The sequence below is a fragment of the Pseudophryne corroboree genome, chromosome 6 (assembly GCF_028390025.1).
Source record: "Pseudophryne corroboree isolate aPseCor3 chromosome 6, aPseCor3.hap2, whole genome shotgun sequence".
NCBI classification, from domain to species: domain Eukaryota; kingdom Metazoa; phylum Chordata; class Amphibia; order Anura; family Myobatrachidae; genus Pseudophryne; species Pseudophryne corroboree.
In genome coordinates, this window is record NC_086449.1 from 171892242 (window position 1) to 171919055 (window position 26814).

The window sequence follows — 26814 nt, forward strand, 5'->3', positions numbered from 1 at the left end:
GCCAGAACGGCTCAGATTAGGTTTGTCCTGTGGGCTCCCAACAAGATTGGGGCTCCCAACAAGATTCTAAGCAGACTATTGCGCGCTGGATTTGTAATAAGATTCAGCAGGCTCATTCTACGGCAGGATTGCCGTTACCGAAATCAGTGAAAGCCCATTCTACCAGAAAGGTGTTCTCATCCTGGGCGGCTGCCCGAGGGGTCTCGGCGTTACAACTTTGCCGAGCTGCTACTTGATCGGGATCAAACATCTTTGCCAAGTTTTACAAGTTTGATACCCTTGCTGAGGAGGACCTCTTGTTTGGTCAATCGGTGCTGCAGAGTCATCCGCACTCTCCCGCCCGTTCTAGAGCTTTGGTATAAACCCCATGGTTCTTGAAGCATCCCCAGCATCCTCTAGGACGTATGAGAAAATAGGATTTTAATACCTACCGGTAAATCCTTTTCTCTTAGTCCGTAGAGGATGCTGGGCGCCCGTCCCAGTGCGGGCTGTATCTGCAGTTTGGTTATAGTTACGCTCGTGTTGCGTTGAGTTCAGTCATTCTGTGACTGTTGTTGGTCATGACGTTGCATGCGTTGTTGTTGAATGCCATGTTGTACGGCGTGTTTGAGGTGTGAGCTGGTATGTATCTCACCTTAGTTTTAAAATAATTAAATAATTCCTTTTCCTCGAAATGTCCATCTCCCTAGGCACAGTTCCTATAACTGGAGTCTGGAGGAGGGGCATAGAGGGAGGAGCCAGTTCACACCCATTCAAGGTCTTATAGTGTGCCCATGTCTCCTGCGGATCCCGTCTATACCCCATGGTTCTTGAAGCATCCCCAGCATCCTCTACGGACTAAGAGAAAAGGATTTACCGGTAGGTATTAAAATCCTATTTTAAATCACATCACCGTGTTTAACGTGGGTGACCCGGGTTCAGTGTGAAAGGCACCAACCCTGGAATATCCCAGGTCAAAACTGCAATGAGAAAGGGTCTGAGCCAAGCATTCAGTAGTTTCCTGAGTGGGGTTTTATGTGTATCTGGCACTGCTGGTTTCCTTAGCTGGCGGTATTATGTGTATCTGGCACTGCTGGTTTCCTTAGCTGGGGGTATTATGTGTATCTGGCACTGCTGGGGGCATACTGTTTTGCATAGTGGAAATTTCAGCTCATTGTGGCATAATGTGAATTTGGCTCACACTGTGTGGCGTAACGTGAATTTTGGCTCATACTTTGTGACGTAACGTGAATTATTTCAGCTCATACTGTGTGACGTAATGTGAATTTTGTCTCATACTGTGTAGTGTAATGTGAATTTCGACTCATACTGTGCAGCATAGTGTTAATTTTGGCTCATACTGTGCGCCATAATGTGAATTTCGGCTCATATTGTGTGGCGTAATGTGCATTTGGCTCATACTGTGTGGCATAATGTGAATTTCGGCTCGTACTTTGTGGCATAATGTGAATTTGACAGTATGCAGTTAAATTAGCGGCTATCAGGATCCCAGCAGTCAGGACACCGACGCCGGAATCCTGATAGCTGGCAATACTGGTAGCTGGACTACCGGCCAAACAGGATTATTCCCACTCGTGGGGATAGAACCTGTGGCAAGCCTGCAGTGTGGCATGCGCAGCGAGCCTGCAAGTGGACTCTTTGCGCTCACCCCGCTGCAGGCATACTGGCGGACGGGATGTCGTTGTCGGTATATTGACGGTCGGCATCCCTGCCGCTAGTAAATCATACTGATCCCAATTTGGCTCATACTGTGTGACATAATGTGAATTTGGCTCATACTGTGTGGCATAATATGCATTTTGACTCATACTGTATGGCATAATGTGAGTAAGGGGCACCACTGTTAGTAGCGGGTGAGCACGGGGACATGTGTGACAAATGCTGGTGTCCTTTGGAGGAGGGGTCTGATGGCATTGAAAGAAGCCAATGTGGCTCTGATGGCACATGTGTAAGTTTTAAACTTTACTTGTGTTATATTAAAACTCAAATGTTCAGCCCCCTAAATCTCCCGTTTTTTGCAGCATGGCCGATTCAAAATCAGGGTGTAGGTGCTAGGTGTGCAAGGGGTCGGGCGTGTGAGTGGTGGGGAGGGGAATGCATATGCACCTAGGCCCACCATTCTCTAGTTCCACCACTGGGTCAGAGATAGGTTGGAGCAGTTCCATAACTAGGCATTTTAGCACTGTGTGCAAGAAACGGCATTGGTGCCCCCTTATGCAAAATAGGGGCAGTGCGCATCGTAGGCGCGCACAAAATATATATAGGGGCGTGGCTTCATGGGGAAGGGGTGTGGCCACAAAATAATACCAATTCATACTACGGTGCACAGTAGTCTCCGTTATTCTAATTACGCTGCACAGTAGCGCCACTACACCAGGTAGAGCCCCTTTTACACATTACGGCAGACAGTCCCCCTTTTTACACATTACGGAAGACAGCGTCCCCCTTTTTACACAGTACGGCAGACAGCGTCCCCTTTTTACACAGTAAGGCAGACAGCGTCCCCTTTTTACACATTACGGCAGACAGCGTCCCCTTTTTACACATTACGGCAGACAGCGCCCCTTTTTACACATTATGGCAGACAACGTCCCCCATTTTACACATTATGGCAGACAGCGTCCCCTTTTTAGACATTACAGCAGACAAGAGTCCCCCTTTTTACACATTACCGCAGACAGCGTCCCCTTTTTACACAGTACGGCAGACAGCTGTGAATTTCTGATTATTTCTAAATAAACATTTCAGTGTTAATATATACTGCGGACGCAAGGCACATCTTATTACCATATACGATAAAAGTGCATTGAACGTTGCAGCACTATATCCCTCAAGAGAAAGCAAGCAGTCGCACACATTGTAAGCTGAGGTCCAACGCTCAGAGATATATATTTGATATTAAAAGGGTATGCATACAATATAACATATGTACAGTATATCATTCGGTATGACATGTGTATATATATGGTTACAGAGTCACAATTACACAAGAAGCAGTTACAAAACAATCAGTTACAGCCAGCATACTTCACCCTATTGCTCAATGCACTGTCATCTCCATCTCTCTCCCCCTCAGCAAGCAACTAACTAACTAACTAACCATATCTTAGAAAACTGCCTATATCCAAACAGTGGGAGTTAACAGTCTGTTGGTTTCGGACTCCTTCCATTGGTCTAGAGGCCAGACCTCTCAAGAACTCAACGGCTCATAGGTCAGTGTGAGGGCTTTTGTTCTGTGTCGCCGCCACATGTGTCTGCCCCGAGGGCCATGCTGTGGAGCTAGTTTCAAGTCTTCAGAAAGTCTTTTGTTCACTTAGAATGTGGCTTCATATTCATACATTTGGTCATAGCTAATCGTTGCAATGTGCTACAATCTACCCATAGCTATCAAATTAATACACACATTCTCCTGATCTTTTTGACACTAAGCATGAAATAATCAACTTGTTCCGTTCCAATTATATATATATATATATATATATATATATATATATCTATATATATATATATATATATATATATATATATCTGATGTTACACTCTATTATATTAATACATTATAATGTCTGGTGCTTGACATGTTTTGTCTATGTGTAATTTATGTGTTGTATGAAATATGTGTTGAATATATCTTTGTGGCTTGTCTGTGTGAATGCGTACGAACAGAGACCTCTCTGTTTGGAGTTTGTGTGTTCTGTGTATGTAATATTTTTTTGACTTCGACACAGCGTTCTCTTTTTACACATTACGACAGACAGCGTCCCCTTTTTCCACATTACGGCAGACAGCGTCCCCTTTTTACACATTTCGGCAGACTGTGTCCCCCTTTTTACACATTACAGCAGACAGCGTCCCCTTTTTACACATTACGGTAGACAGCTTACCATTTTTACACATTACGGCAGACAGCGTCCCCCTTTTTACACAGTACGGAAGACAGCGTCCCTCTTTTTACACAGTACGGAAGACAGCGTCCCCTTTTTACACAGTATGGCAGACAGCGTCCCCTTTTTACACAGTACGGCAGACAGCGTCCCCATTTTACACATTACGGCAGACAGTGGCCCCTTTTTACACATTACGGCAGACAGCTTCCCCTTTTTATACATTATGGCAGACAACATCCCCCTTTTTACACATGGCAGACAGAATAGATAGAGATAGACAGATAGACAGATAGATAGATAGATAGATAGATAGATAGACCGATAGATACTTACCATCTCTCCCCGCTGGCTCAGGCTGCTTGGTGCATGCAGTCGGACAGATCCCAGGCAGGGGAGGAGGGAGCCGCAGCAGCGCAGTGTACTTGGTGGCGCCACTGCAGCTGTCTCTCTCCTTCCGCATTGGCTGGCCGCCGCCGTCGCTGTGAATGCTGGGATGATGGAAGCGCATCCCAGCATTCACAGCAGCGCAGGCCAGCCAATGCGGAAGGAGAGGGACAGCTGTAGCGGCGCCGCTACCAATTACACTGCGCTGCTGCGGCTCCAGTCCCCCTCCCTCCTCCTGACGCCGGAGCTGCTCCTCTCCTCTTCTTCTCCAGCGCACACAGCACAGGTGGCTTGTAATGAGTCAATTTGACTCATTACAATCCGCTGACATGGAATGTTGGCCGTTGTGCCCTCAGGGCAACTGCGCTGTGTGCCAGGCACACCTAGCACACACGTAGTGACGGCTCTGGGTTGGAGAAGTGTAAGCAGCGACAGGGTGCAGCGGCAGCTAGGACTCAGGGATAAGCCGTAGCGTACAGTCAGTACTGGCCAGTGGTCCCACCATGATGTTAATTTTTATTTCTCTGGGGTGTTATATCTACTTTATTATTAGGTACTAGGGAGAAATTATATTACGCCATGTGATTTAATTAAGAGAGTCTAAAATAGTGCTAGACATGTCCCTGGGTGGTGCTGGACATGCCTAAAAGGCATTGATAGACATGCCCAAAAGGAGGTGCTAGACACACCCCTAAGGCGGTGCACCCCCTAATAAAATTGGCTACGCACTCCTATGTCTCTGCATGCCTTCAGTCCGTGAAGGAAAGAGAGAAGAGCGGGTGTGAAAAGTGTGTAGTAATAAGAGATGTAGTCAATGCATTGTGTTACATAATTTTTGATCAACTGCCAATTCAGACTATCCTGTTCTTATGTGTATTCACTGAAAGAAAGGGCAGTAAGACTATCTTATAGCTCATCGTAATGCCCAATAGAGTGAGAAGGCATATAATCTATTTTTAGGTTAAGGATCATACCAGTTTGATATGAAATTACTTTATTCTGTTAATCAATAATGTGACACAATGCTTAGCTTTCTTCTGTGTATATTCAGTATACAGAGTATGTGTGCAATGCTATGTGTACGCCGAGCTGCAAAAATTCAGTGTGTACAATCTCTGTGCAGCCCAGGACTTACTTCTCCAGTGCGATGAGAACAGGCTGATCGGGGCCAGAGCCGACGTCAGACACCCTCCCTGAAAAGGCTTTTCTAGACGCTCCCAATAAACGTTCAGTTACTACCCACAAACGGCTTCCTCCTGTGAAACACCTTGTGGACACCCGTGTGATCGGAATTTTCGCACCATCCTGTCGCTGACCGGAGATGCCCATTGTTGTTGGCCGACACGCGTGTGCATTGCGGTGCATATGTATCTGTAGTCTATTGCTGATCGCCCTCTGCGCGAAAACGCACAGCAACAATCAGGTCTGAATCACCCCCTATATCTGGTGACATTACCAAAGACAAAAAACCGAAAGAAGAAAAATATAATTCTCCTTAATAGCAGGAAAGGGGCAACCACAAGGTATTTACTACAACCGCAGTAGAAGCTGCAGACATGTTTAGAGAAGTTGACTAGTTATTGAGTAATGATAGGAGACACTGTGAATCATGGAAAAAAAGACACATATACAGGTTGTGTATAGAGGTGTATATATATATATATATATGTGTGTATATATATATATACATATATATATATATATTTATGTGATTTTCCTGCGAGACCACATTCCCTTTTTAGACGCACACCAAAGAGCGTCTACGCGCAGAGAGGGGGGGCTATTTGATGCACCAAGTGTCACCAGGTGCTGCACAGCCTCATTCCAGCCTCAGTCTCAAGCCCCCTGACCTACACAGCTGCAGTGTAAGGGGCTAATTCAGGTTGGATTGCAAATCGCAATGCAACCAGAATTTTTAGAATCGCCCCACAGGCGCATGCGCCCATCCTGCGCATGCGTCCGTACTTTCTGAAGGGGGGGGGGGGGCGCGCAGAAAATGCAATCGCCTCTGCCTGTCAGTTAGCAGAAGCGGTCGCGGGACGGGGAACGATCTGTTTCCAGGGAGGAGACTGAGCGTTGCGGGGGCGGGGCGGCGCGAACGGGGGGCAGAGGCAGCCAACCGGGGGGTGTCGAGGGCGTAATCACGGCGACTACCTGACCTCACACGCAGCCGCCGCGATCGTGAATTAGGCCCTAGTAAATACAGACTCATATTGCAAAAATGGAAAAAAAAGCAAATGATCCAATAAGCCGCGATGTCGCCTCACAATACTTACTACAGGTTGAGTATCCCATATCCAAATATTCCAAAATATGGAATAATCAGAAATACGGATTTTTTTGAGTGAGATAGTGAAACCTTTGTTTTCTGATGGCTCAATGTACACAGACTTTGTTTAATACACAAAGTTATTAAAAATATTGTATTAAATGACCTTCAGGCTGTGTGTATAAGGTATATTTGAAACATAATTGAATTGTGTGACTGTACACACACTTTGTTTAATGCACAAAGTTATTAAAAATTTTGGCTAAAATGACCTTCGGGCTGTGTGTATAAGGTGTATATGAAACATAAATGCATTCTGTGCTTAGACTTGGGCCCCATCGCCATGATATCCCATTATGGTATGCAATTATTCCAAAATACGGAAAAATCCGATATCCAAACTACTTCTTGTCCCAAGCATTTTGGATAAGGGATACTCAACCTGTACTATTCAATTCAAAACTGCAGTGCATTTAAAAAGTAGAAATGACTGTGGGGGTAATTCTGAGTTGATCGAAGCAGGAACTTTGTTAGCAGTTGGGCAAAACCATGTGCACTGCAGGGGAGGCAGATATAATATGTGCAGAGAGAGATAGATTTGGGTGTGGTGAGTTCAATCTGCAATCTAAATTGCAGTGTAAAAATAAAGCAGCCAGTATTTACCCTGCACAGAAACAAAATAACCCACACAAATCTAACTCTCTCTGCAAATGTTACATCTGCCCCCCCTGCAGTGCATATGGTTTTGCCCTGCGATCAACTTGGAATTACCCCCTGTGTTGTAGCTCTTACATCTAAAGTCGATGGAAAGGTAACTTTTAAAAGTTGTTTTTCTGTACATTCTCTGGTATAATGATGTACATAAAAGTGGTTAAATAGTGAAATATGGCCAATAAAGAGAGTCCATTTTCCACATAATTTTCTCTGAAAAGCAGAGAAATTAATTTTTAATGTGGGGATTGGAAATGGGTTTTTGATGTGGGGATTGCAAGTTGCATTGGTGTACTGTGTAATGTTTTTGTTTCTTTTTTGCATAGCTCTGTTGTTGTTTTTTCTTCTTTTTTATGGTTTTTGTTTTAAAAGTATATTTGAATTTTTCCACAGCTGTCTTATACCTAAAAAGGGCTTTTGTACCCAGATGTGTTGCTTACAGAGCTGCATTGGAGAGTGAAAACGTGTGTTGTTTAAATATCCTCCCTTTTAATTAATAATTGATTGAGGGGTAGCAGGTAAAGTGTAGTTTGGGCAAGCCTAACTCATGTAAACTCACCATACCAAGTCACATATGCTAAGCCAGTTATACCCCTTTCTCACATACATGAAAATTAAAAAAAATTTCAAGTGATCAAGCATCATTCTGGGATTTGTGTATGTGTGAATGCAAACGACCCAGGACTGAGTCCCGGGTCCAAGACACTGCTCCCGGCCAGGGTCAAGGAGCTGAGACCCGGACATTTGCTGGCTTGCTAGACCCGGCAATTTCCCAGGTCACATGTCTGGAAGCAGTATTACTCAACTGAGTTTATCAAATGAGGGCTTACAAATACTCATATGAAATGTATGCTTTCATGTAAAACCTCTCTCTTAATTCACTTTGAAATGGCATTTATGCCCTTTAAATGTATTTCTTCTTTTTACTCATTTCTCTTGGTTACTATACAGCTCTACAAATTAATATTTCACAATGCTATTAACACATCCACAGCATGCTTTCACAATTATTTAATGTACACATGATAAATGTCTGCTTTATATTTATCAGGCTTGCTTCTCTGCAATACACTACACGTTTTCTAAACATCAATGCACCAGACAAGCCCCAAAAACTTCTTGCATATATATAGTTTATAGTTCCAACATTGGGCCTAATTCAGAGCTGATCGCTGCTGTGCGTTTTTAGCGGGCGATTAGATCTGAACTACGCTTGCGTAAGCATGGTAATGCACAGGTGCATCGCACAACAGTATCAGGCATCGGCGAATAGCAACCGAATGATGCAGAAAATCTGAACGCACGGGCATTCGCAAGGTGTTTGACAGGAAGAGGTCATTTGTGGGTGGCAACTGGTCGTTTTCCAGGAGTGTCCGGAAAAACGCAGACGGGCTCAGGGAAATTGGTCGCATGCGTTTGCACAGACATGCGACCAATTTCTCTGAAATTCTATTACCATATGGGTTCAGATATGGTTACGGGTAATTTTTGGTGTGATGTGGGGATACCAGGGGGGGAAAAGCGCCCCCCTCTCTGTCTGCTGTTTGTTTGTGATCCCTCCTCCTTTCTAGCACCTGATATATAATTATCTACTGGAATGATTGAGCAACTGCCACTGTCTGCATGTGTGAGAAGGCATTGAATGGTAGCAGCATTTGGAAGGCATGCTGTTCCTTGTAGTAAGTTAGCCCTCTGTCTGGATGCATTTTAGTATGAGCCTTTATAATGAGGCCTTACTGTAGACAAATCACATGGCTCTATGTGGGCACTGCCATTATGTAGTGTTAGGACTGCTGATATCAGAGAGGCCTTGATGCGGCTAGCAGCTAAACATGTATTTGCAAACGCATGCAACCAATTTCTCTGAAATTCTATTACCAGATACGTTCAGATATGGTTACGGGTCATTTTTGGTGTGCTGGGGGAATACCAGGGCGGGAGGGGGGGGAGTATAACCCCCTCTCTGTCTGCTGTTTGTTTGTGCCCTCTCCCCCTTTCTAGCACCTGATATATAATTATCTCCAGGAATGATAGAGCAACTGCCACTGTTTGTCTGCATGTGTTTTCAGGGAGGGTGTCTGACGTCAGGATTCAATCACACGGGAAGAGTAAGTTCTGGGCTGTGCAGAGGCTGCATAAAATCAGTTTGTGCAGCTCTGCTGCACATGCGATCGCACACTTGCACAGCGATTTAACCCTCCCTCTGTAGGTGGCGACAATCTGATCGCAGGGCAGCAAAAAACGCAGCCCAGCGATCAGATCTGAATTAGGCTAAAATCAATGATACAGTTGTACAGCAAACCCCAGCGACATACTCATAGGTTTGTTATGGCAGCTTGAATGACCGATAAACACAGATTTGTGGGTGCTCTTTACACCACTTACACATAACATTAATTACATCGCTCACACATAACATTAATAACACCGCTCACACATAACCTAAATTAACCTGTGATAGCATTTTCTTTTCAACTGCACAAAGATTTCTGATTGTATTGCTAAAATATTCTGCAATGCTCCTGAATTATTTATGCTTGATGACATAGCACAAATCCGCTGCTAATGACCTGTGGGCATAATTCAGAGTTGATCCCAGCAGCAAATTTGTTAGCAGTTGGGCAAAACCATGTGCATTGCAGGGGGTGTGGGGAGGGGTGGGGGGGGGGGGGGGGGGGGGGCAGATATAACATGTGCAGAGAGAGTTAGATTTGGGTGGGGTGTGTTAAAACTGAAATCTAAATTGCAGTGTAAAAATAAAGCAGCCAGTATTTACCCTGTACAGAAACAAAATAACCCACCCAAGTCTAACTCTCTCTGCACATGTTATATCTGTCCCCCCTGCAGTGCACATGGTTTTTGCCCAACTGCTAACATATTTGCTGCTGCGACCAATTCTGAATTACCCCCTGTGACTGAGTATAGGTGAAACATCTGTTCTCCTGAGAACCAAGGTTCGATTATATTGGTTTGCTTCATATATAAGAAATACCCATGTTTCCTTAGAAGAAAAGTATTTGTTCATTGTAATCTATACTATTCAGTTAACCCTCATAAAAAGGATGACATTGTTTTTTTTCTTCTTTTCCTCTTTGTATACAGAGAAATAGCTGGGGATATATTTTTACACTCTCAATTTTCAGCTCAGAGGCGTCACTAGGGGGTGTGGACTGCACCAGGTGTCACCACACAAGGGGGTGACACTAAAATGTTGGCTCCTCAGTGACTGGGAGCCAGGTGCTGCACTGTGACATTATCGTGCATTGGCACTTGGCACTGAGGAGGAGCCCACACTACAGGGAGAGTCTCTGGAGGGAGCCTAGCATCTTCAGGAGTAGTGGGCGTGCCCCCAGAGAGACAAAAACAGGACGTCCTGTGAGGCCACGCCCTTTCTTGCAATGCCATGATGACTTTTTAAGCGCACACTCCAAAAGTGCTTGGATAGTTAATAATCACTGCACTGGGTGTCACTGACACCAATCATGCCACTGTTTCAGCTCCAAGCCCCTGAGAAATAACAGGGCTTGGAGCTGGAAATTTAAAGCGTCACAAACATTTAGTGTAAAGTATGGTGGACTTTACACTGAAAGTAAGTGGCGCTTTAAATTTTCAGCTCCAACCTGTCAAAAAAGCGGAATCTTACAAAAGTCGCAGCTTCGTAAATATATCCCATACAGTTCATATGTTATATAATTAATAATGCTCTAGATAACAGAATGCTCCAGACATCTTGATCCAAAAGATTTGACAAATGAATGGGACTTGCACCCATGCATCCTTAGAGAGCTTAGTTCAGTTATTACTACAGTATAATTTCATATTTGTAAAGTGATTTCTGTTAAGGAACCACTTTCGGAATAGGTTCTGGAAAATAATATGATCAGGAACAGCAAGAATTTAAAAAAGACCAATTATCTCAAATCTAAGTAGAATTTTATCAAGAAGTAAGCAGAGAGTACGACAAAGGTATGTTAATTGCGATCATCTGCAGAGGTGTCCTCATACATCTTGCCTCAATACGCCACATAGCGGGAGATGCCAGGCGTAAGGGAGCTGACATGTCCCGTGCAACTCCGATAGTGTCAGGCGTTTTTTTTGCCCAAAATGCATCTTATTCACATCGTTGTGGAAATAGGACACACAAGCAAACTCTGCTGATGAAAATTATATGTGGCATGCCTATATTCTATGTTTGTCTGCGGCTGTAACTGTATATGAAATGATACATTTCCTTAGAAAACACTGTAACATATACGATTTTGTATACAGATACAGCTCTGGTTGCACACAGAACACAGGCATGCTGCATATTATTTTAAACAGTATAAGCTGCTTGTGTGTTCCATTCACATAATTTGGCAAATCATTATGTATTTTAGTGGAAAAGGTTGCACGTAAAGACGCTCAGCGCTACCGAGTTATGCCATGGCATGGCATGACTAAAAGAGCTGTTTAAGGTGCTAGGATAGATGAAAGTGGGCACATCTGTATCAGATGGTTGATACTTTGGGTTCATTCAGATCTTATAGTATATATGCTAAATTTAGCTCATCTATGATCAGTTAGTCTGACATGTGGGGGTACGCCCAGCACAGAGATGGTCCGCCCCACATGTCAGGCCCTACCCTAACTCCCCCACTCAGGTGCAAAAGCATTGCACGGTGGCAATGTTTTTGCTCCTGGTGAGTAACTCCCTGCCAGCGCAGCTCCTGCGCGCTGGCAGGCAGCTACACGCCACGTCCCGGGTCGCAGCGGCTGCATGTGACGTCACGCAGCCGCCGTGGCCCACTGTGCCAACGGCATTCTAACACCGTTGACGTGCCCCCTCCTGCCCCGCGACCGCGTCTGCCTGTCAATCAGGCATAGGCGGTCGCTGCCCAGAGATGCTGTTGGCATCTCACTGGGCTCCCGGGATGCGCAAGCACACTCCACATAGGGATTCAGAATTAGGCCCTTTGTTATACAGGCGCTTAATATATAAGTGTTTTATACAATTGTTTATGGTGCAATAGTTTTTGTTGTTGTAGACTATTAGTCTAGCAAAGAAACCATAATATTTAACTACAGTGGTTAAAAGATTGTGTGTAGAGTTTGTGGTTTCAATGCTCAATCATGATTCATCCTCTTAACTAGATTATTGTTATAAGTGACGTATCCCATATCTATGTGTTGTAACCAATCCTATAAAAATGTTGTTAGGATATGTTAAAAGTATTATAATGTAGTCCATAGATAATATAGTCCATAGTCCATTTTATACAGTATCCTTACAGGGGACCTAGTCAAGGTGGGTGGATGGAGCGTTAGATAACATGGAAAAATTGAACAGCGATATGGAAGACGCGGTCCAATTTGCGAGTACAGTTTTGTGTTTGGTGGCTATAACCGCATGCAGCTTCCAGCCTAGGTGGGACATTGTTGGGTGGATGCAAGGTAAAACATGTTCTAGGAAGACCATAGACTTAGCAATAGCATGCACTGCACTTCTTTATACCAAGAAGCAGCAGAGTATTATAATATATTAAAAGGGAACAGACTTAAGAGAAAAAAAGTATAATTTTGTACCTTCATAAGAACATACAGACATGTCCTTGCCTTGTATATGCACTTCAGTATTGTGTGCCAGGTTACAGGAAGGAAATGGAAAAAGCGCAGTGGATGACAACTGATTTTATCTCTTTAACGACGCAGACAGTCTTAAGCTGGCTATGTTAGTGAAAAGGGAGGTTAAAGGAGGATATGATCAGTGACTGTGTATTAATATATTAAAACCTATTGAGAAAGTTGTTGAGTTTATGGCTCCCACAGAGGACACAAGGTCACCCTTGAGGTTGGAAGCAAAGATAAACGTTTCATCTGAAGCTGCAAAAAATGCTCTTTACTGTAAGCAAAAGGAAATTGTTTAATGCACTTGCTCAAGAATGGGTATTAACAGGCTATCCGGTCTTTAGGTCAACCACTATTGGTCGACATGCTTTAGGTCGACTTGGCAAAGGTTGATACATGAAAAGGTCGTTGTGAATTTTTTAAAACTTTTTCATACTTTATGATCCAAGTGGACTATGATTGGGAATAGTAACCTTCCCCAAAGCATGGCGAGTGAAGCGAGCCATGCGAGGAGTGACGGTGCAGTAATTGGGGTTCCCGGTCACTTTACGCAGAAAATGGCACATTTAAAAAACAAACAAACTCATGTCGACCTTTTTCTATGTCAAACTATTCTATCTTGACCTGATGACCGTGTCTACCTATTTCAGGTGTCGACCTAGTCACTGTTGACCAATAATGGTCGACCTAATGACTGTCGACCTACTTAGGGTTGACCCAATGAACCACACCCATTAGCAGACACTGTACCGGGGAGGTCTGTGCTTTGTCATGGCAACTTCTAGCAAATACGAACATGTAATGGAATTGGCATTGACAATGTAGACATAATAGGGCTAGTTCTGAGGTGGGCGCTGCTATAACCGCATTAGCATCTCTTGTCGCGTTTGTGTTTTTTTGTGCTAATACTAGTATCATCGCACCTCTTGTGTACTGCAGTTGCAACCATCGAAAGACCCATTGGGACTTACACCAGCCCCATGCTAGATGTAAGCAGTTCTCAGTCACCAGATATGATGGTTATTCAGGATTTCTGGGATATTCTGTAACAATGTCTTTGCATCACAATTAGCTAGATATCAGCTGAGGAATTTTCTTATGAAAAAATGGCGCCTTATCACCAGTATTGGTAAATTCTGTGCCACGATGCATAGAGACCATACCGGCTATACGTGGTGGACCAGTGCCATACTAATATTGGTGTTTCCATTTTGTTTTCCCCACTACCTGTACATGCACCATAAGAGACCTATGGGGCAGCAAAATAAAATGTTAAGAAACTCGAATATAAACTAATAATTGTTTGATAATAATTGTTTGTTGCCTATATTCATTTGTTAACAAGTTAATTAGTTCTCCTTTTCTTCTAGTTAATAGGACTCTTGATTTTGTGTATCGGCATATACGCAGAGAGTGAACGTCGGAGATATCAGACGTTGGAAGGGATCTTTCTGGCGCCAGCCATCATCTTGCTTCTTCTAGGCATCCTGATGTTTGTCGTCTCATTTATTGGGATGGTCGGATCCTTAAGAGACAACTTACTGCTTCTCAAAATCGTAAGTTGGTTAAGACTTAAGACATAATAAATATTGTTGATGTCATTTGATATATACTGTATGATATTAAAGCAGTTTGAGCCTGACCCCACACCTGTTTCCAGTATTTGTTCAAACTCCAAAAATACCTATTTTTTAAATACAACATGGTCGAGACTCATTGCATTGGTTTATAGAAAAATGTTTTCTGTTTACCCAGTGGCTTCCCATGTCTTATGTATACAACAAAGCAAACTCAGTCCCATTAAGTCTGCTACAAGGGGGAATGCATAACTTAGAAGTGACCAGTCAAAAGTTAATTATGAGTGCAAAGAGCCAGTATAGTCATCATGCAACACACCAGGATATTACCGTACCTACCCTCTTCTCCCCCAATAGAGGAATGCCAGTCACGTGAGCAATCATATGACAGTTCTCAATACATAATACAGCTTAGATGTAAGTAGCGGCTGGCGGCCATAGATAGAGATGAGCCTTTACCAGCAGGAGAAAATTAGGTAAAGATGGTCGCTGAGTAGGAGAGAGCTGTGAGTGAAATGTGTCGAGAAGAGGGCTTTGACAACAAGAGGAAAGAGGGCCCTGCTCTGAGAAGCTAACAATCTAGTAGGAAGGGGCGACAGACAGATGACATGAGGTGGAAACAAGCGAGAGGTAGCCTGATGGCAGGATGTAAGCAAAACAGAGATGGTCAAGGCATGAGGCAAGGGGATGGAGGAGCAGCCTCAGGACTAGGTTATGCATCGGAAGGGTACGCTTTGATGAATAGGTGGGTTTTCAGTGCCCGTTTGAAGCTTTGCAAGGTCGGGGAGAGTCTAGTGGAGCGGGGGAGCATGTTCCACTGAAGGGGAGCAGCACAGGCAAAATCTTGAACTCGAGCATGGGAAGCAGTTACCAGGGTAGAGGAGAGACGACGGTCATTGGCTGTCATTGGTATATGAGACTCAGAACTCCAGAAACAAGGGTGAATTTAAGAGACTCCAACCTACCTGTGGCGACACAAATCCATGAGGCGACGGCAGCCTTCTTTTGTGTGAAAACTTGCCCCTGAGAGCTTGTCTCCATCAGTGTAGAATAATTCCTGTAAACTGAATCACAGTATGTAGCATATAAGTGTGGTAATACAATCACTATCTCAGATTACCTGGGAATTATCAATTATTCATAGGCTAACCTTGCGCTCCACTGACAACATGTAGATGAAATGTTTTGCCCTCAAGGGTATTTACATTTTTTAATGTACAGGTTTTCCTTGTTTGCATAATTTTTATTTCTTAAGGGATTTCATCTAAAGAAAGTATGAATGGCTTTGTTTAAGGAATGAGATTTTTCAATATAAAATCACAAATGGCTTATAAATTATATAGCACTACAGCATCTTATCATAAAGAAGCTTAAATGTAATATTTTGGTTGTTATTTTGTTCCTGTATACATTATGCAGAGATGGAGATAAAAAACGTTGTATTGTTCTCGTGTTCTTGTATCTTTGCGAAGAGATGGATCGGGGATGCACTAAAAAATTTAGTGCTTTTTTATTTCTGCTCAAAAGCTTTCATCAGCATATATTTTATTCCTGTAATAATGTTCATTGTTCAGTGCTGGCAATTTTACACTGTTCTTTATGCATGTTTTTTTTAAGGCATATTTTCCATATGGAAATGAAGGGAAGGGTATAGTTGCTTTCTAAGCAACACTGCAATTTCTCCAGTGAGTAGCGCAAATCCATCAATGTTTAAGATATTGGCCCTCATTCCGAGTTGTTCGCTCGCTAGGTGCTTTTAGCAGCATTGCACGCGCTAGGCCGCCGCATTCTGGGAGTGTATTTTAGCAGAATAGCGAACAAAAGAGTAGCAGAATTGCTACTAAATAATTCCTTGCAGTTTCCGAGTAGCTCCAGATATACTCCTAGATTGCGATCAGCTCGGTCCGTTTAGTTCCTGGTTTGACGTCACAAACACGCCCTGCGTTCGGCCAGCCACTCCCCCGTTTCTCCAGACACTCCCGCATTTTTCCCTGACACGCCTGCGTTTTTTAGCACACTCCCGGAAAACGCTCAGTTACCACCCAGAAACGCCCCTTTCCTGTCAATCATTCACCGATCAGCAGTGCGACTGAAAATCGTTGTTCGAACACCAGCAAAACTGCTAAGTTTTTAGTTAAATAACTAAGCGCATGCGCCCTGCGTGCCTTGCGCATGCGCAGTTTGCAACAAATCGCAGCATAGCGAAAATCGGCAACGAGCGAACAACTCGGAATGACCCCCATTGTTAGGTGATGCATCAACCTTTATTTTGGTATTGACGCCACAGGCTGGGATGGGAGTGAGAGGAAGGTGGGAGGGGCATGCCTTGGAGGCAGGAGGGGCGTTGGGTTTTGGAGAATTGGATTATAGGTAAGTCGTCACACTGTGAAATAGTAGCAGAGAGCCTTGCGCTTCCTATTGGTCCACACACTGCCCTTACACTGCATATAGCAGATATAAAGCAGCCCCTGGATAAGTGCCTCAGGGTGTTGTTCTTGATACTACACTAATAGCGGTGGGAGGTGGCAAAACCAGAGTATTAGGGAAGTATCTCAGGGCCTGAACTTCCTTTCTCCATGGTCACAAGCAAGAAAGTTAAAAGTAAGAGATTTTTAATTTCTCTGACGTCCTAGTGGATGCTGGAAACTCCGTAAGGACCATGGGGAATAGCGGCTCCGCAGGAGACTGGGCACAAAAGTAAAAGCTTTAAGGTGGCCATCCACTACTCAGACTTGTCTGAACTGCAGATAGCATCAGATTTCTCTTGAACTCTCCCGGGAGCGTCCCGGGAATCGGATCAGACCCTGGCTTTAATTTTCATTACATTCACTTCAGATATATTTGATGCAATATATCATGTGACAGATCGCATCAGATATATCTGATGCACACATGCTACATGTGATTGATCTGATGCTGCTGCTGCCGCTGTTCCCCCTCTTGGTGGGTGGGAGTGGTCAGGGAGATGCCAGTCAAGTGACGCTTCAGATGAATCTGATCAGATACATCTGAAGTAAAAAAAAACAATCCGATGTGCACCTGTTTTCTTCAGATTCAGATAAATAGTTGGGGCAGCCTCAGAGATCTGTAGTTCAGACATATCTGACACGGGAGTGAGCATTGGATCTGAAGAGCCATCCAATGTGACACTTTTCTTCAGATATGACGGTCAGATGCATTGAAATCTGAAGAAAACTGCCCAAATCTGACTAGTGGATGGGGGCCTTTAGGACTACCTGGTGTGCACTGGCTCCTCCCCCTATGACCCTCCTCCAAGCCTCAGTTGGATTTTTGTGCCCGGCCGAGAAGGGTGCACACTAGGGGCTCTCCTGAGCTTCTTAGTAAAAGTTTAGTTTTAGGTTTTTTATTTTCAGTGAGACCTGCTGGCAACAGGCTCACTGCATCGAGGGACTAAGGGGAGAATAAGCGAACTCACCTGCGTGCAGAGTGGATTGGGCTTCCTAGGCTACTGGACACCATTAGCTCCAGAGGGACCGAACACAGGCCCAGCCTCGGAGCTCGGTCCCAGAGCCGCGCCGCCGGCCCCCTTACAGAGCCAGAAGCAAGAAAAGGTCCAGAAAAATCGGCGGCAGAAGACATCAGTCTTCAACAAGGTAGCGCACAGCACTGCAGCTGTGCGCCATTGTTACTCAGGCACACTTCACACTCCGGTCACTGAGGGTGCAGGGCGCTAGGGGGGGCGCCCTGAGCAGCAATGTAAAACACCTTGGCTGGCATAAATACACCACATATAACCCCCAGGGCTATATGGATGTATTTTAACCCCTGCCAGAACTCACCAAAAAAGCGGGAGAAAAGGCCGCCGAGAAGGGGGCGGAGCCTATCTCCTCAGCACACGGGCGCCATTTTCCATCACAGCTCCGCTGGAAGGACGTCTCCCTGACTCTCCCCTGCAGTCCTGCACTACAGAAAAGGGTAAAAAAGAGAGGGGGGCACTAATTTGGCGCAGTTTTTATACTAACAGCAGCTATAAAGGGAAAAGCACATTTTATAGTGGTATTCCTGTATATATATAGCGCTCTGGTGTGTGCTGGCATACTCTCCCTCTGTCTCCCCAAAGGGCTAGTGGGGTCCTGTCCTCTATCAGAGCATTCCCTGTGTGTGTGCGGTGTGTCGGTACGATTGTGTCGACATGTTTGAGGAGGAAAATGAGATGGAGGCGGAGCAATTGCCTATTATACAGTTGTCACCCCCTAGGGAGTCGACACCTGAGTGGATGAGCTTATGGAAGGAATTGCCTGACAGTGTCAGCTCTTTACGACAGACAGTTGACGACATGAGACAGCCGGCTACTCAGCTTGTGCCTGTCCAGGGGTCTCAAACGCCATCAGGGGCTTTAAAACGCCCGTTACCTCAGATGGCAGACACAGACACGGATACTGACTCCAGTGTCGATGATGAGGAGACAAACGTGACTTCCACTAGGGCCACACGTTACATGATTGAAGCAATGAAAAATGTATTGCATATCTCTGATAATACAAGTACCACTAAAAAGGGTATTATGTTTGGTGAGAAAAAACTGCCTGTAGTTTTTCCTGTGTCCGAGGAATTAAATGAAGTGTGTGATGAGGCGTGGGTTTCCCCCGATAAAAAACTGATAATTCCTAAAAGGTTATTGGCATCGTACCCTTTCCCGCCAGAGGATAGGGCACGTTGGGAAACACCCCCTAGGGTGGATAAAGCGCTCACACGCTTGTCTAAACAGGTAGCACTACCCTCTCCTGATACGGCCGCCCTAAAGGAACCTGCCGATAGAAAGCTGGAGAATATCCTAAAATGTATATACTCTCACACGGGTGTTATACTGCGACCAACAATCGCCTCAGCCTGGATGTGCAGTGCGGGCCTGGCGTGGTCGGATTCCCTGACTGAAAATATTGATACCCTAGATAGGGACAGTATATTACTGACTATAGAGCATTTGAAGGATGCATTTCTATATATGCGTGATGCACAGAGGGATATTTGCCGACTGGCATCAAGAGTTAGCGCGCTGTCCATTTCTGCAAGAAGAGGTTTATGGACGCGGCAGTGGTCAGGTGATGCGGATTCTAAAAGGCACATGGAAGTATTGCCTTATAAGGGGGAGGAGTTATTTGGGGTAGGTCTATCAGACCAGGTAGCCACGGCAACCGCTGGAAAATCCACATTTTTACCCCAGGTAGCTTCTCAACCTAAGAAGACGCCGTATTATCAGGCGCAGTCCTTTCGGCCCCATAAGGGCAAGCGGGCAAAAGGCGCCTCATTTCTGCCACGTGGCAGAGGGAGAGGAAAAAGGCTGCAACAAACAGCCAGTTCCCAGGAACAAAAGCCCTCTCCCGCCTCCGCAAAGTCCTCAGCATGACGCTGGGGCTTTACAAGCGGACTCAGGCACGGTGGGGGCCCGTCTCAAGAAATTCAGTGCGCAGTGGGCCCACTCGCAAGTGGACCCCGGGATCCTTCAGGTGGTATCTCAGGGGTACAAATTGGAATTCGAGACGTCTCCCCCTCGCCGTTTCCTAAAGTCTGCTTTACCAACGTCTCCCTCAGACAGGGAGGCAGTATTGGAAGCCATTCACAAGCTGTATTCCCAGCAGGTGATAATCAAGGTACCCCTCCTACAACAGGGAAAGGGGTACTATTCCACACTATTTGTGGTACCGAAGCCGGACGGCTCGGTGAGACCAATTTTAAACCTAAAATCCTTGAACACTTACATACAAAGGTTCAAATTCAAGATGGAGTCACTCAGAGCAGTGATTGCAAACCTGGAAGAGGGGGACTATATGGTGCCTCTGGACATCAAAGATGCTTACCTACATGTCCCAATTTACCCTTCTCACCAAGGGTACCTCAGGTTTGTGGTACAGAACTGTCACTATCAGTTTCAGACGCTGCCGTTTGGATTGTCCACGGCACCCCGGATCTTTACCAAGGTAATGGCCGAAATGATGATACTCCTTCGAAGAAAGGGAGTTTTAGTTATCCCTTACTTGGACGATCTCCTGATAAGGGCAAGATCCAGGGAACAGTTGGAAGTCGGAGTAGCACTATCTCAGATAGTGCTGCGCCAGCACGGTTGGATTCTCAATATTCCAAAATCGCAGCTGATCCCGACGACACGACTTCTATTCCTAGGGATGATCCTGGACACAGTCCAGAAAAAGGTGTTTCTCCCGGAGGAGAAAGCCAGGGAGTTATCCGAACTAGTCAGAAATCTCCTAAAACCAGGCCAAGTCTCAGTGCATCAATGCACAAGGGTCCTGGGAAAGATGGTGGCTTCTTACGAAGCAATCCCATTCGGCAGATTCCACGCAAGAACCTTCCAGTGGGATCTGCTAGACAAATAGTCCGGGTCGCATCTTCAGATGCATCAGCGGATAATCTTGTCACCAAGGACAAGGGTGTCTCTCCTGTGGTGGTTGCAGAGTGCTCATCTTCTAGAGGGCCGCAGATTCGGCATTCAGGACTGGGTCCTGGTGACCACGGATGCCAGCCTGAGAGGCTGGGGAGCAGTCACACAGGGAAAAAATTTCCAGGGCTTGTGGTCAAACCTGGAGACATTACTTCACATAAATATCCTGGAGCTAAGGGCCATCTACAATGCTCTAAGCCTAGCAAGACCTCTGCTTCAAGGTCAGTCGGTGCTGATCCAGTCGGACAACATCACGGCAGTCGCCCACGTAAACAGACAGGGCGGCACAAGAAGCAGGAGGGCAATGACAGAAGTTGCAAGGATTCTTCGCTGGGCGGAAAATCATGTGATAGCACTGTCAGCAGTGTTCATTCCGGGAGTGGACAACTGGGAAGCAGACTTCCTCAGCATACACGACCTCCACCCGGGGGAGTGGGGACTTCACCCAGAAGTCTTCCACATGATTGTGAACCGTTGGGAAAAACCAAAGGTGGACATGATGGCGTCCCGCCTCAACAAAAAACTAGACAGGTATTGCGCCAGGTCAAGGGACCCTCAGGCAATAGCTGTGGACGCTCTGGTAACACCGTGGGTGTACCAGTCAGTGTATGTGTTCCCTCCTCTGCCTCTCATACCCAAGGTACTGAGAATCATAAGAAGGAGAGGAGTAAGGACTATACTCGTGGCTCCGGATTGGCCAAGAAGGACTTGGTACCCGGAACTTCAAGAGATGCTCACAGAGGACCCGTGGCCTCTACCTCTAAGAAAGGACCTGCTCCAGCAGGGACCCTGTCTGTTCCAAGACTTACCGCGGCTGCGTTTGATGGCATGGCGGTTGAACGCCGGATCCTGAAGGAAAAAGGCATTCCGGATGAAGTCATCCCTACCCTGATCAAAGCCAGGAAGGATGTTACCGTACAACATTATCACCGTATTTGGCGTAAATATGTTGCGTGGTGCGAGGCCAGGAAGGCCCCTACAGAGGAATTTCAACTGGGTCGTTTCCTGCATTTCCTGCAAACAGGACTGTCTATGGGCCTAAAATTAGGGTCCATTAAGGTTCAAATTTCGGCCCTGTCGATTTTCTTCCAGAAAGAACTGGCTTCAGTTCCTGAAGTTCAGACGTTTGTCAAGGGGGTACTGCATATACAGCCTCCTTTTGTGCCTCCAGTGGCACCTTGGGATCTCAATGTAGTTTTGGGGTTCCTAAAATCACATTGGTTTGAACCACTCTCCACTGTGGACTTAAAATATCTCACATGGAAAGTGGTAATGCTGTTAGCCCTGGCTTCAGCCAGGCGTGTCTCAGAATTGGCGGCTTTATCCTATAAAAGCCCTTACCTAATTTTTCATACGGACAGGGCAGAATTGAGGACTCGTCCTCAATTTCTCCCTAAGGTGGTTTCAGCGTTTCACTTGAACCAGCCTATTGTGGTACCTGCGGCTACTAGGGACTTGGAGGACTCCAAGTTGCTGGACGTAGTCAGGGCCCTGAAAATATATGTTTCCAGGACGGCTGGAGTCAGAAAATCTGACTCGTTGTTTATCCTGTATGCACCCAACAAGCTGGGTGCTCCTGCTTCTAAGCAGACTATTGCTCGTTGGATTTGTAGTACAATTCAGCTTGCACATTCTGTGGCAGGCCTGCCACAGCCAAAATCTGTAAAAGCCCATTCCACAAGGAAGGTGGGCTCATCTTGGGCGGCTGCCCGAAGGGTCTCGGCTTTACAACTTTGCCGAGCAGCTACTTGGTCAGGGGCAAACACGTTTGCTAAATTCTACAAATTTGATACCCTGGCTGAGGAGGACCTGGAGTTCTCTCATTCGGTGCTGCAGAGTCATCCGCACTCTCCCGCCCGTTTGGGAGCTTTGGTATAATCCCCATGGTCCTTACGGAGTTCCCAGCATCAACTAGGACGTCAGAGAAAATAAGAATTTACTTACCGATAATTCTATTTCTCGTAGTCCGTAGTGGATGCTGGGCGCCCATCCCAAGTGCGGATTGTCTGCAATACTTGTACATAGTTATTGTTACAAAAATCGGGTTATTATTGTTGTGAGCCATCTTTTCAGAGGCTCCTCTGTTATCATACTGTTAACTGGGTTCAGATCACAGGTTGTACGGTGTGATTGGTGTGGCTGGTATGAGTCTTACCTGGGATTCAAAATCCTTCCTTATTGTGTACGCTCGTCCGGGCACAGTATCCTAACTGAGGCTTGGAGGAGGGTCATAGGGGGAGGAGCCAGTGCACACCAGGTAGTCCTAAAGCTTTTACTTTTGTGCCCAGTCTCCTGTGGAGCCGCTATTCCCCATGGTCCTTACGGAGTTCCCAGCATCCACTACGGACTACGAGAAATAAAATTATCGGTAAGTAAATTCTTATTTTTACTTCTCAATGTATATTCATTATTTTAATTATTTTTATTCATCCTGAATTGAAACACCATTTCTTAGTGTAAGTGTCACTTGGTAGCTGAGGACAGTACTTTGTCTTTATTCCAGAAACATAACCAAGAAATAGCATTATCGTAACAAAAGCACGAGAAATGTAGCCGTGTAATACATCATTTTACAAACTGTATATAAACGTACATCTCCTGTGTATCTGAGCTGGCTGGTGACGTGTGTATTGGGCACATGATTGCGCACCCAGTGATTGATTCATTACTTCTTAACTAACCACGAGCAGACTCATTTAATTCCGCTATGAGAAATGCAATATCTGGGAGCAGAATGGGTCATTGGAGATGAGTCATAGGAAACTCCGGTACATCCTTATATGTCAGCGTTCCAGAAGGGGGAATACATTGTAGCAAAAAAACATCTAATCATTCTCATATCATACTTTACAACCAGTTCCATAAATACTGAGTGCAAGTGGTGCCGTCACACACAATGCCGCTGCCCCATAGCTCTTGCTTATGACTAGCAGGGTGCATGACATAGCACCCTGCATCCAGTATCCCTGCTGCAGTGCCCCCCGGAGTATCCTGTGGACACTCCAGACGTGACTGTGCAGAAGTGACGTGCGGTGAGGTGAGGCAGAGCCTTTCCTGTAATATTCCAGTATATGTCAGAGGTTTGGCTATAAATATAAGAAAAATACAAATACAATATTATAAATATCTTCTTTGTGTTACATCTGTTCCTTTGCATGTGCACTGCTAACATGCAGGATAAGCTCCGCAAATGGGCGTACGTTCAGCTTGGCATTAAGCCAGTGCCTGTTTCGCATTCAGATTGATGTATTTAGCTCTACGTTGAAGATCTGTTGTAAAATGAGAGTGGTAGCAATGGCGCATCTCTGCCCCAGACTCTGTCACATTCACAAAGAATAAAGTCCAGACAGAGTAAATTTTGATTATTAACAAAATGGTTATTTTTTGTTGCTGCTATTCTCCATGGTCCTGGTGTAAATGCCAGTAGGTTACTGATCTGTCACCCTCCTGCTGATTCTTAGAAGCAGAAAACATCTCAAAGTTCTGCTTTGCCTAAGGAGCAAATGTAATCACTGCACGTACAGTATCCTGTGTGTTTAAAAGCCAAATTATGTTACAGGAGCTTCTTAATGTCATATGGGTTCTTCCAAATGAATTTAGAATATCAAGTGAATATGGAAATTTCTCTCTCTTGTTACAAAAATACCAATTTAGCCCTGATTTACACATACGGTATACACTTTGTCCTCATCTATGGGGAAACATGTTGTAAAAACATATACACAACCCTTATGAAAAGGTCATATAACTCAAGTGGATTAGGACATTAACCCGTTTTAGTTGGATACAAAAAAATTTATTTTCTTACTGCTCACTATTTAGACATTAGTGTTCGTTTATGTCACATCTTACATTACAATCCCTTAAGATTGAAGCGGGAGAACAGGGAAGGGATGGGCAAGTGTAGACGAGTACTGTAAGGGCATGCTCAAGTAATTCTGACTGTCAATACGCAGAACCAGATAAACCAGGTTCTACTTAAATCAACAATGTGGCTGCTATATTATATAAAAAGTATTGGGCATTGATTCAACAGAGTTTATAGGTGCTAAATCATGATGTTGTTATTGTTATTATTATTATTATTATTTTCTCTAACGTCCTAGTGGATGCTGGGGACTCCGTAAGGACCATGGGGAATAGACGGGCTCCGCAGGAGACATGGGCACTTTAAGAAAGAATTTAGATTCTGGTGTGCTCTGTCTCCTCACTCTATGTCCCTCCTCCAGACCTCAGTTTGAATCTGTGCCCGGACGAGCTGGGTGCTGTTCAGTGAGCTCTCCTAAGCTTGCTGTAAGAAAGTATTTTGTTAGGGTTTTTATTTTCAGGGAGATCTGCTGGCAACAGACTCCCTGCATCGTGGGACAGAGGGGAGAGAAGCAGCCCTACTCTCTGAAGATAGGTCCTGCTTCTTAGGCTACTGGACACCATTAGCTCCAGAGGGATCGTACACAGGATCTCACCCTTGTCGTCCGATCCCAGAGCCGCGCCGCCGTCCCCCTCGCAGAGCCGGAAGACAGAAGCCGGGTGAGCATAAGAAGCAAGAAGACTTCGAAATCGGCGGCAGAAGACTCCAGTCTTCACTGAGGTAGCGCACAGCACTGCAGCTGTGCGCCATTGCTCCCACACACACCTCACATACTCCGGTCACTGTAAGGGTGCAGGGCGCAGGGGGGGGCGCCCTGGGCAGCAATTGGGACCTCTTTGGCAAAAGTTTAGCATATATACAGTTGGGCACTGTATATATGTATGAGCCCCCGCCAAGAAAATGTATATTTAAGCGGGACAGAAGCCCGCCGTCGAGGGGGCGGGGCTTCTTCCTCAGCACTCACCAGCTCCATGTTTTTCTCCACAGCACCACTGAGAGGAAGCTCCCCAGCCTCTCCCCTGCAGATACACGGAGAAGAGGGTAAAAAGAGAGGGGGGGGGCACATAATTAGGCGCAAAAATCATCGTAAACAGCAGCTACTGGGTTAACATTAAGTTACTGTGTTATTCCTGGGTTAATAGCGCTGGGGTGTGTGCTAGCATACTGTCATACATATTGTCTTCAGATGAGCATTCCCTGAGTGTGTGGTGTGTCGGTACGTGTGTGTCGACATGTCTGAGGTAAAAGGCTCCCCTAAGGTGGAGATGGAACAAATATGTGTGTGAGGGGTGTCTCCGTCGACAACGCCGACACCTGTTTGGATATGTGTAATTAAGTGCTAAGGTGAATTTATTGCACAAAAGATTAGAGAACAGACAGGGAATCTACCCATGTCTGTCCCTATGTCGCAGAGACCTTCAGAGTCTCTCAATGCTCGCTATCCAACATAATAGACACTGATATCGACACGGAGTCTGACTCCAGTGTCGACTACGATAATGCAAAGTTACAGCCAAAATGGCAGGAAAGTATTCAATATATGATTATTGTAATAAAAGATGATTTGCATATCACTGATGACTCATCTGTCCCTGACACAAGGGTACACATGTTTAAGGGGAAGAAAGCTGAGGTAAATTTCCCTCCTCTCATGATGAAAAAGAGCGTGAATCTCCAGGCAAGAGACTGCAGTTTCCCACAAAGAATTCTCAGGGAGTATCCTTCCCCTACTAGGGCCAGGATACGATGGGAATCTTCCCCTAGGGTGTCACGTTTGCCCAAAAGGTAGCCCTGACTTAACAGCTATCCTCAGGGATCCTGCAGATAGCGTGCACATTCTGGTACACTACTCAGACCGGCGTTTGTGTCGGCATGGGTTTATAGCGCTGTAGCAGCGTGGACAGGTACCTTATCAGCAGAGATTGAGACCCTACTATATATATATATATATATATATATATATATATGTATATATATATATATATATAGATATATATATTAAAGATGCTGTCTTAAGATATATATATAAAACATGCCCAAAAAGGCATAAGTCTACTGGGTTCTAGAGTCAACGCTATGTCGATTTCTGCTTG

At 45.1% G+C, this 26814-nt stretch overlaps 1 protein-coding gene across 1 annotated transcript in view; it reads left to right on the forward strand.

Moving 5' to 3' along the window:
- Positions 1-26814, forward strand: part of LOC134936836 (tetraspanin-15-like) — a 535165-nt gene that overhangs the window by 243813 nt on the left and 264538 nt on the right. The window contains exon 2 of the mRNA XM_063932111.1: positions 14229-14414. Within this exon, the coding sequence (XP_063788181.1) occupies positions 14229-14414 (186 nt within the window). The remainder of the gene's footprint in view (positions 1-14228; positions 14415-26814) is intronic.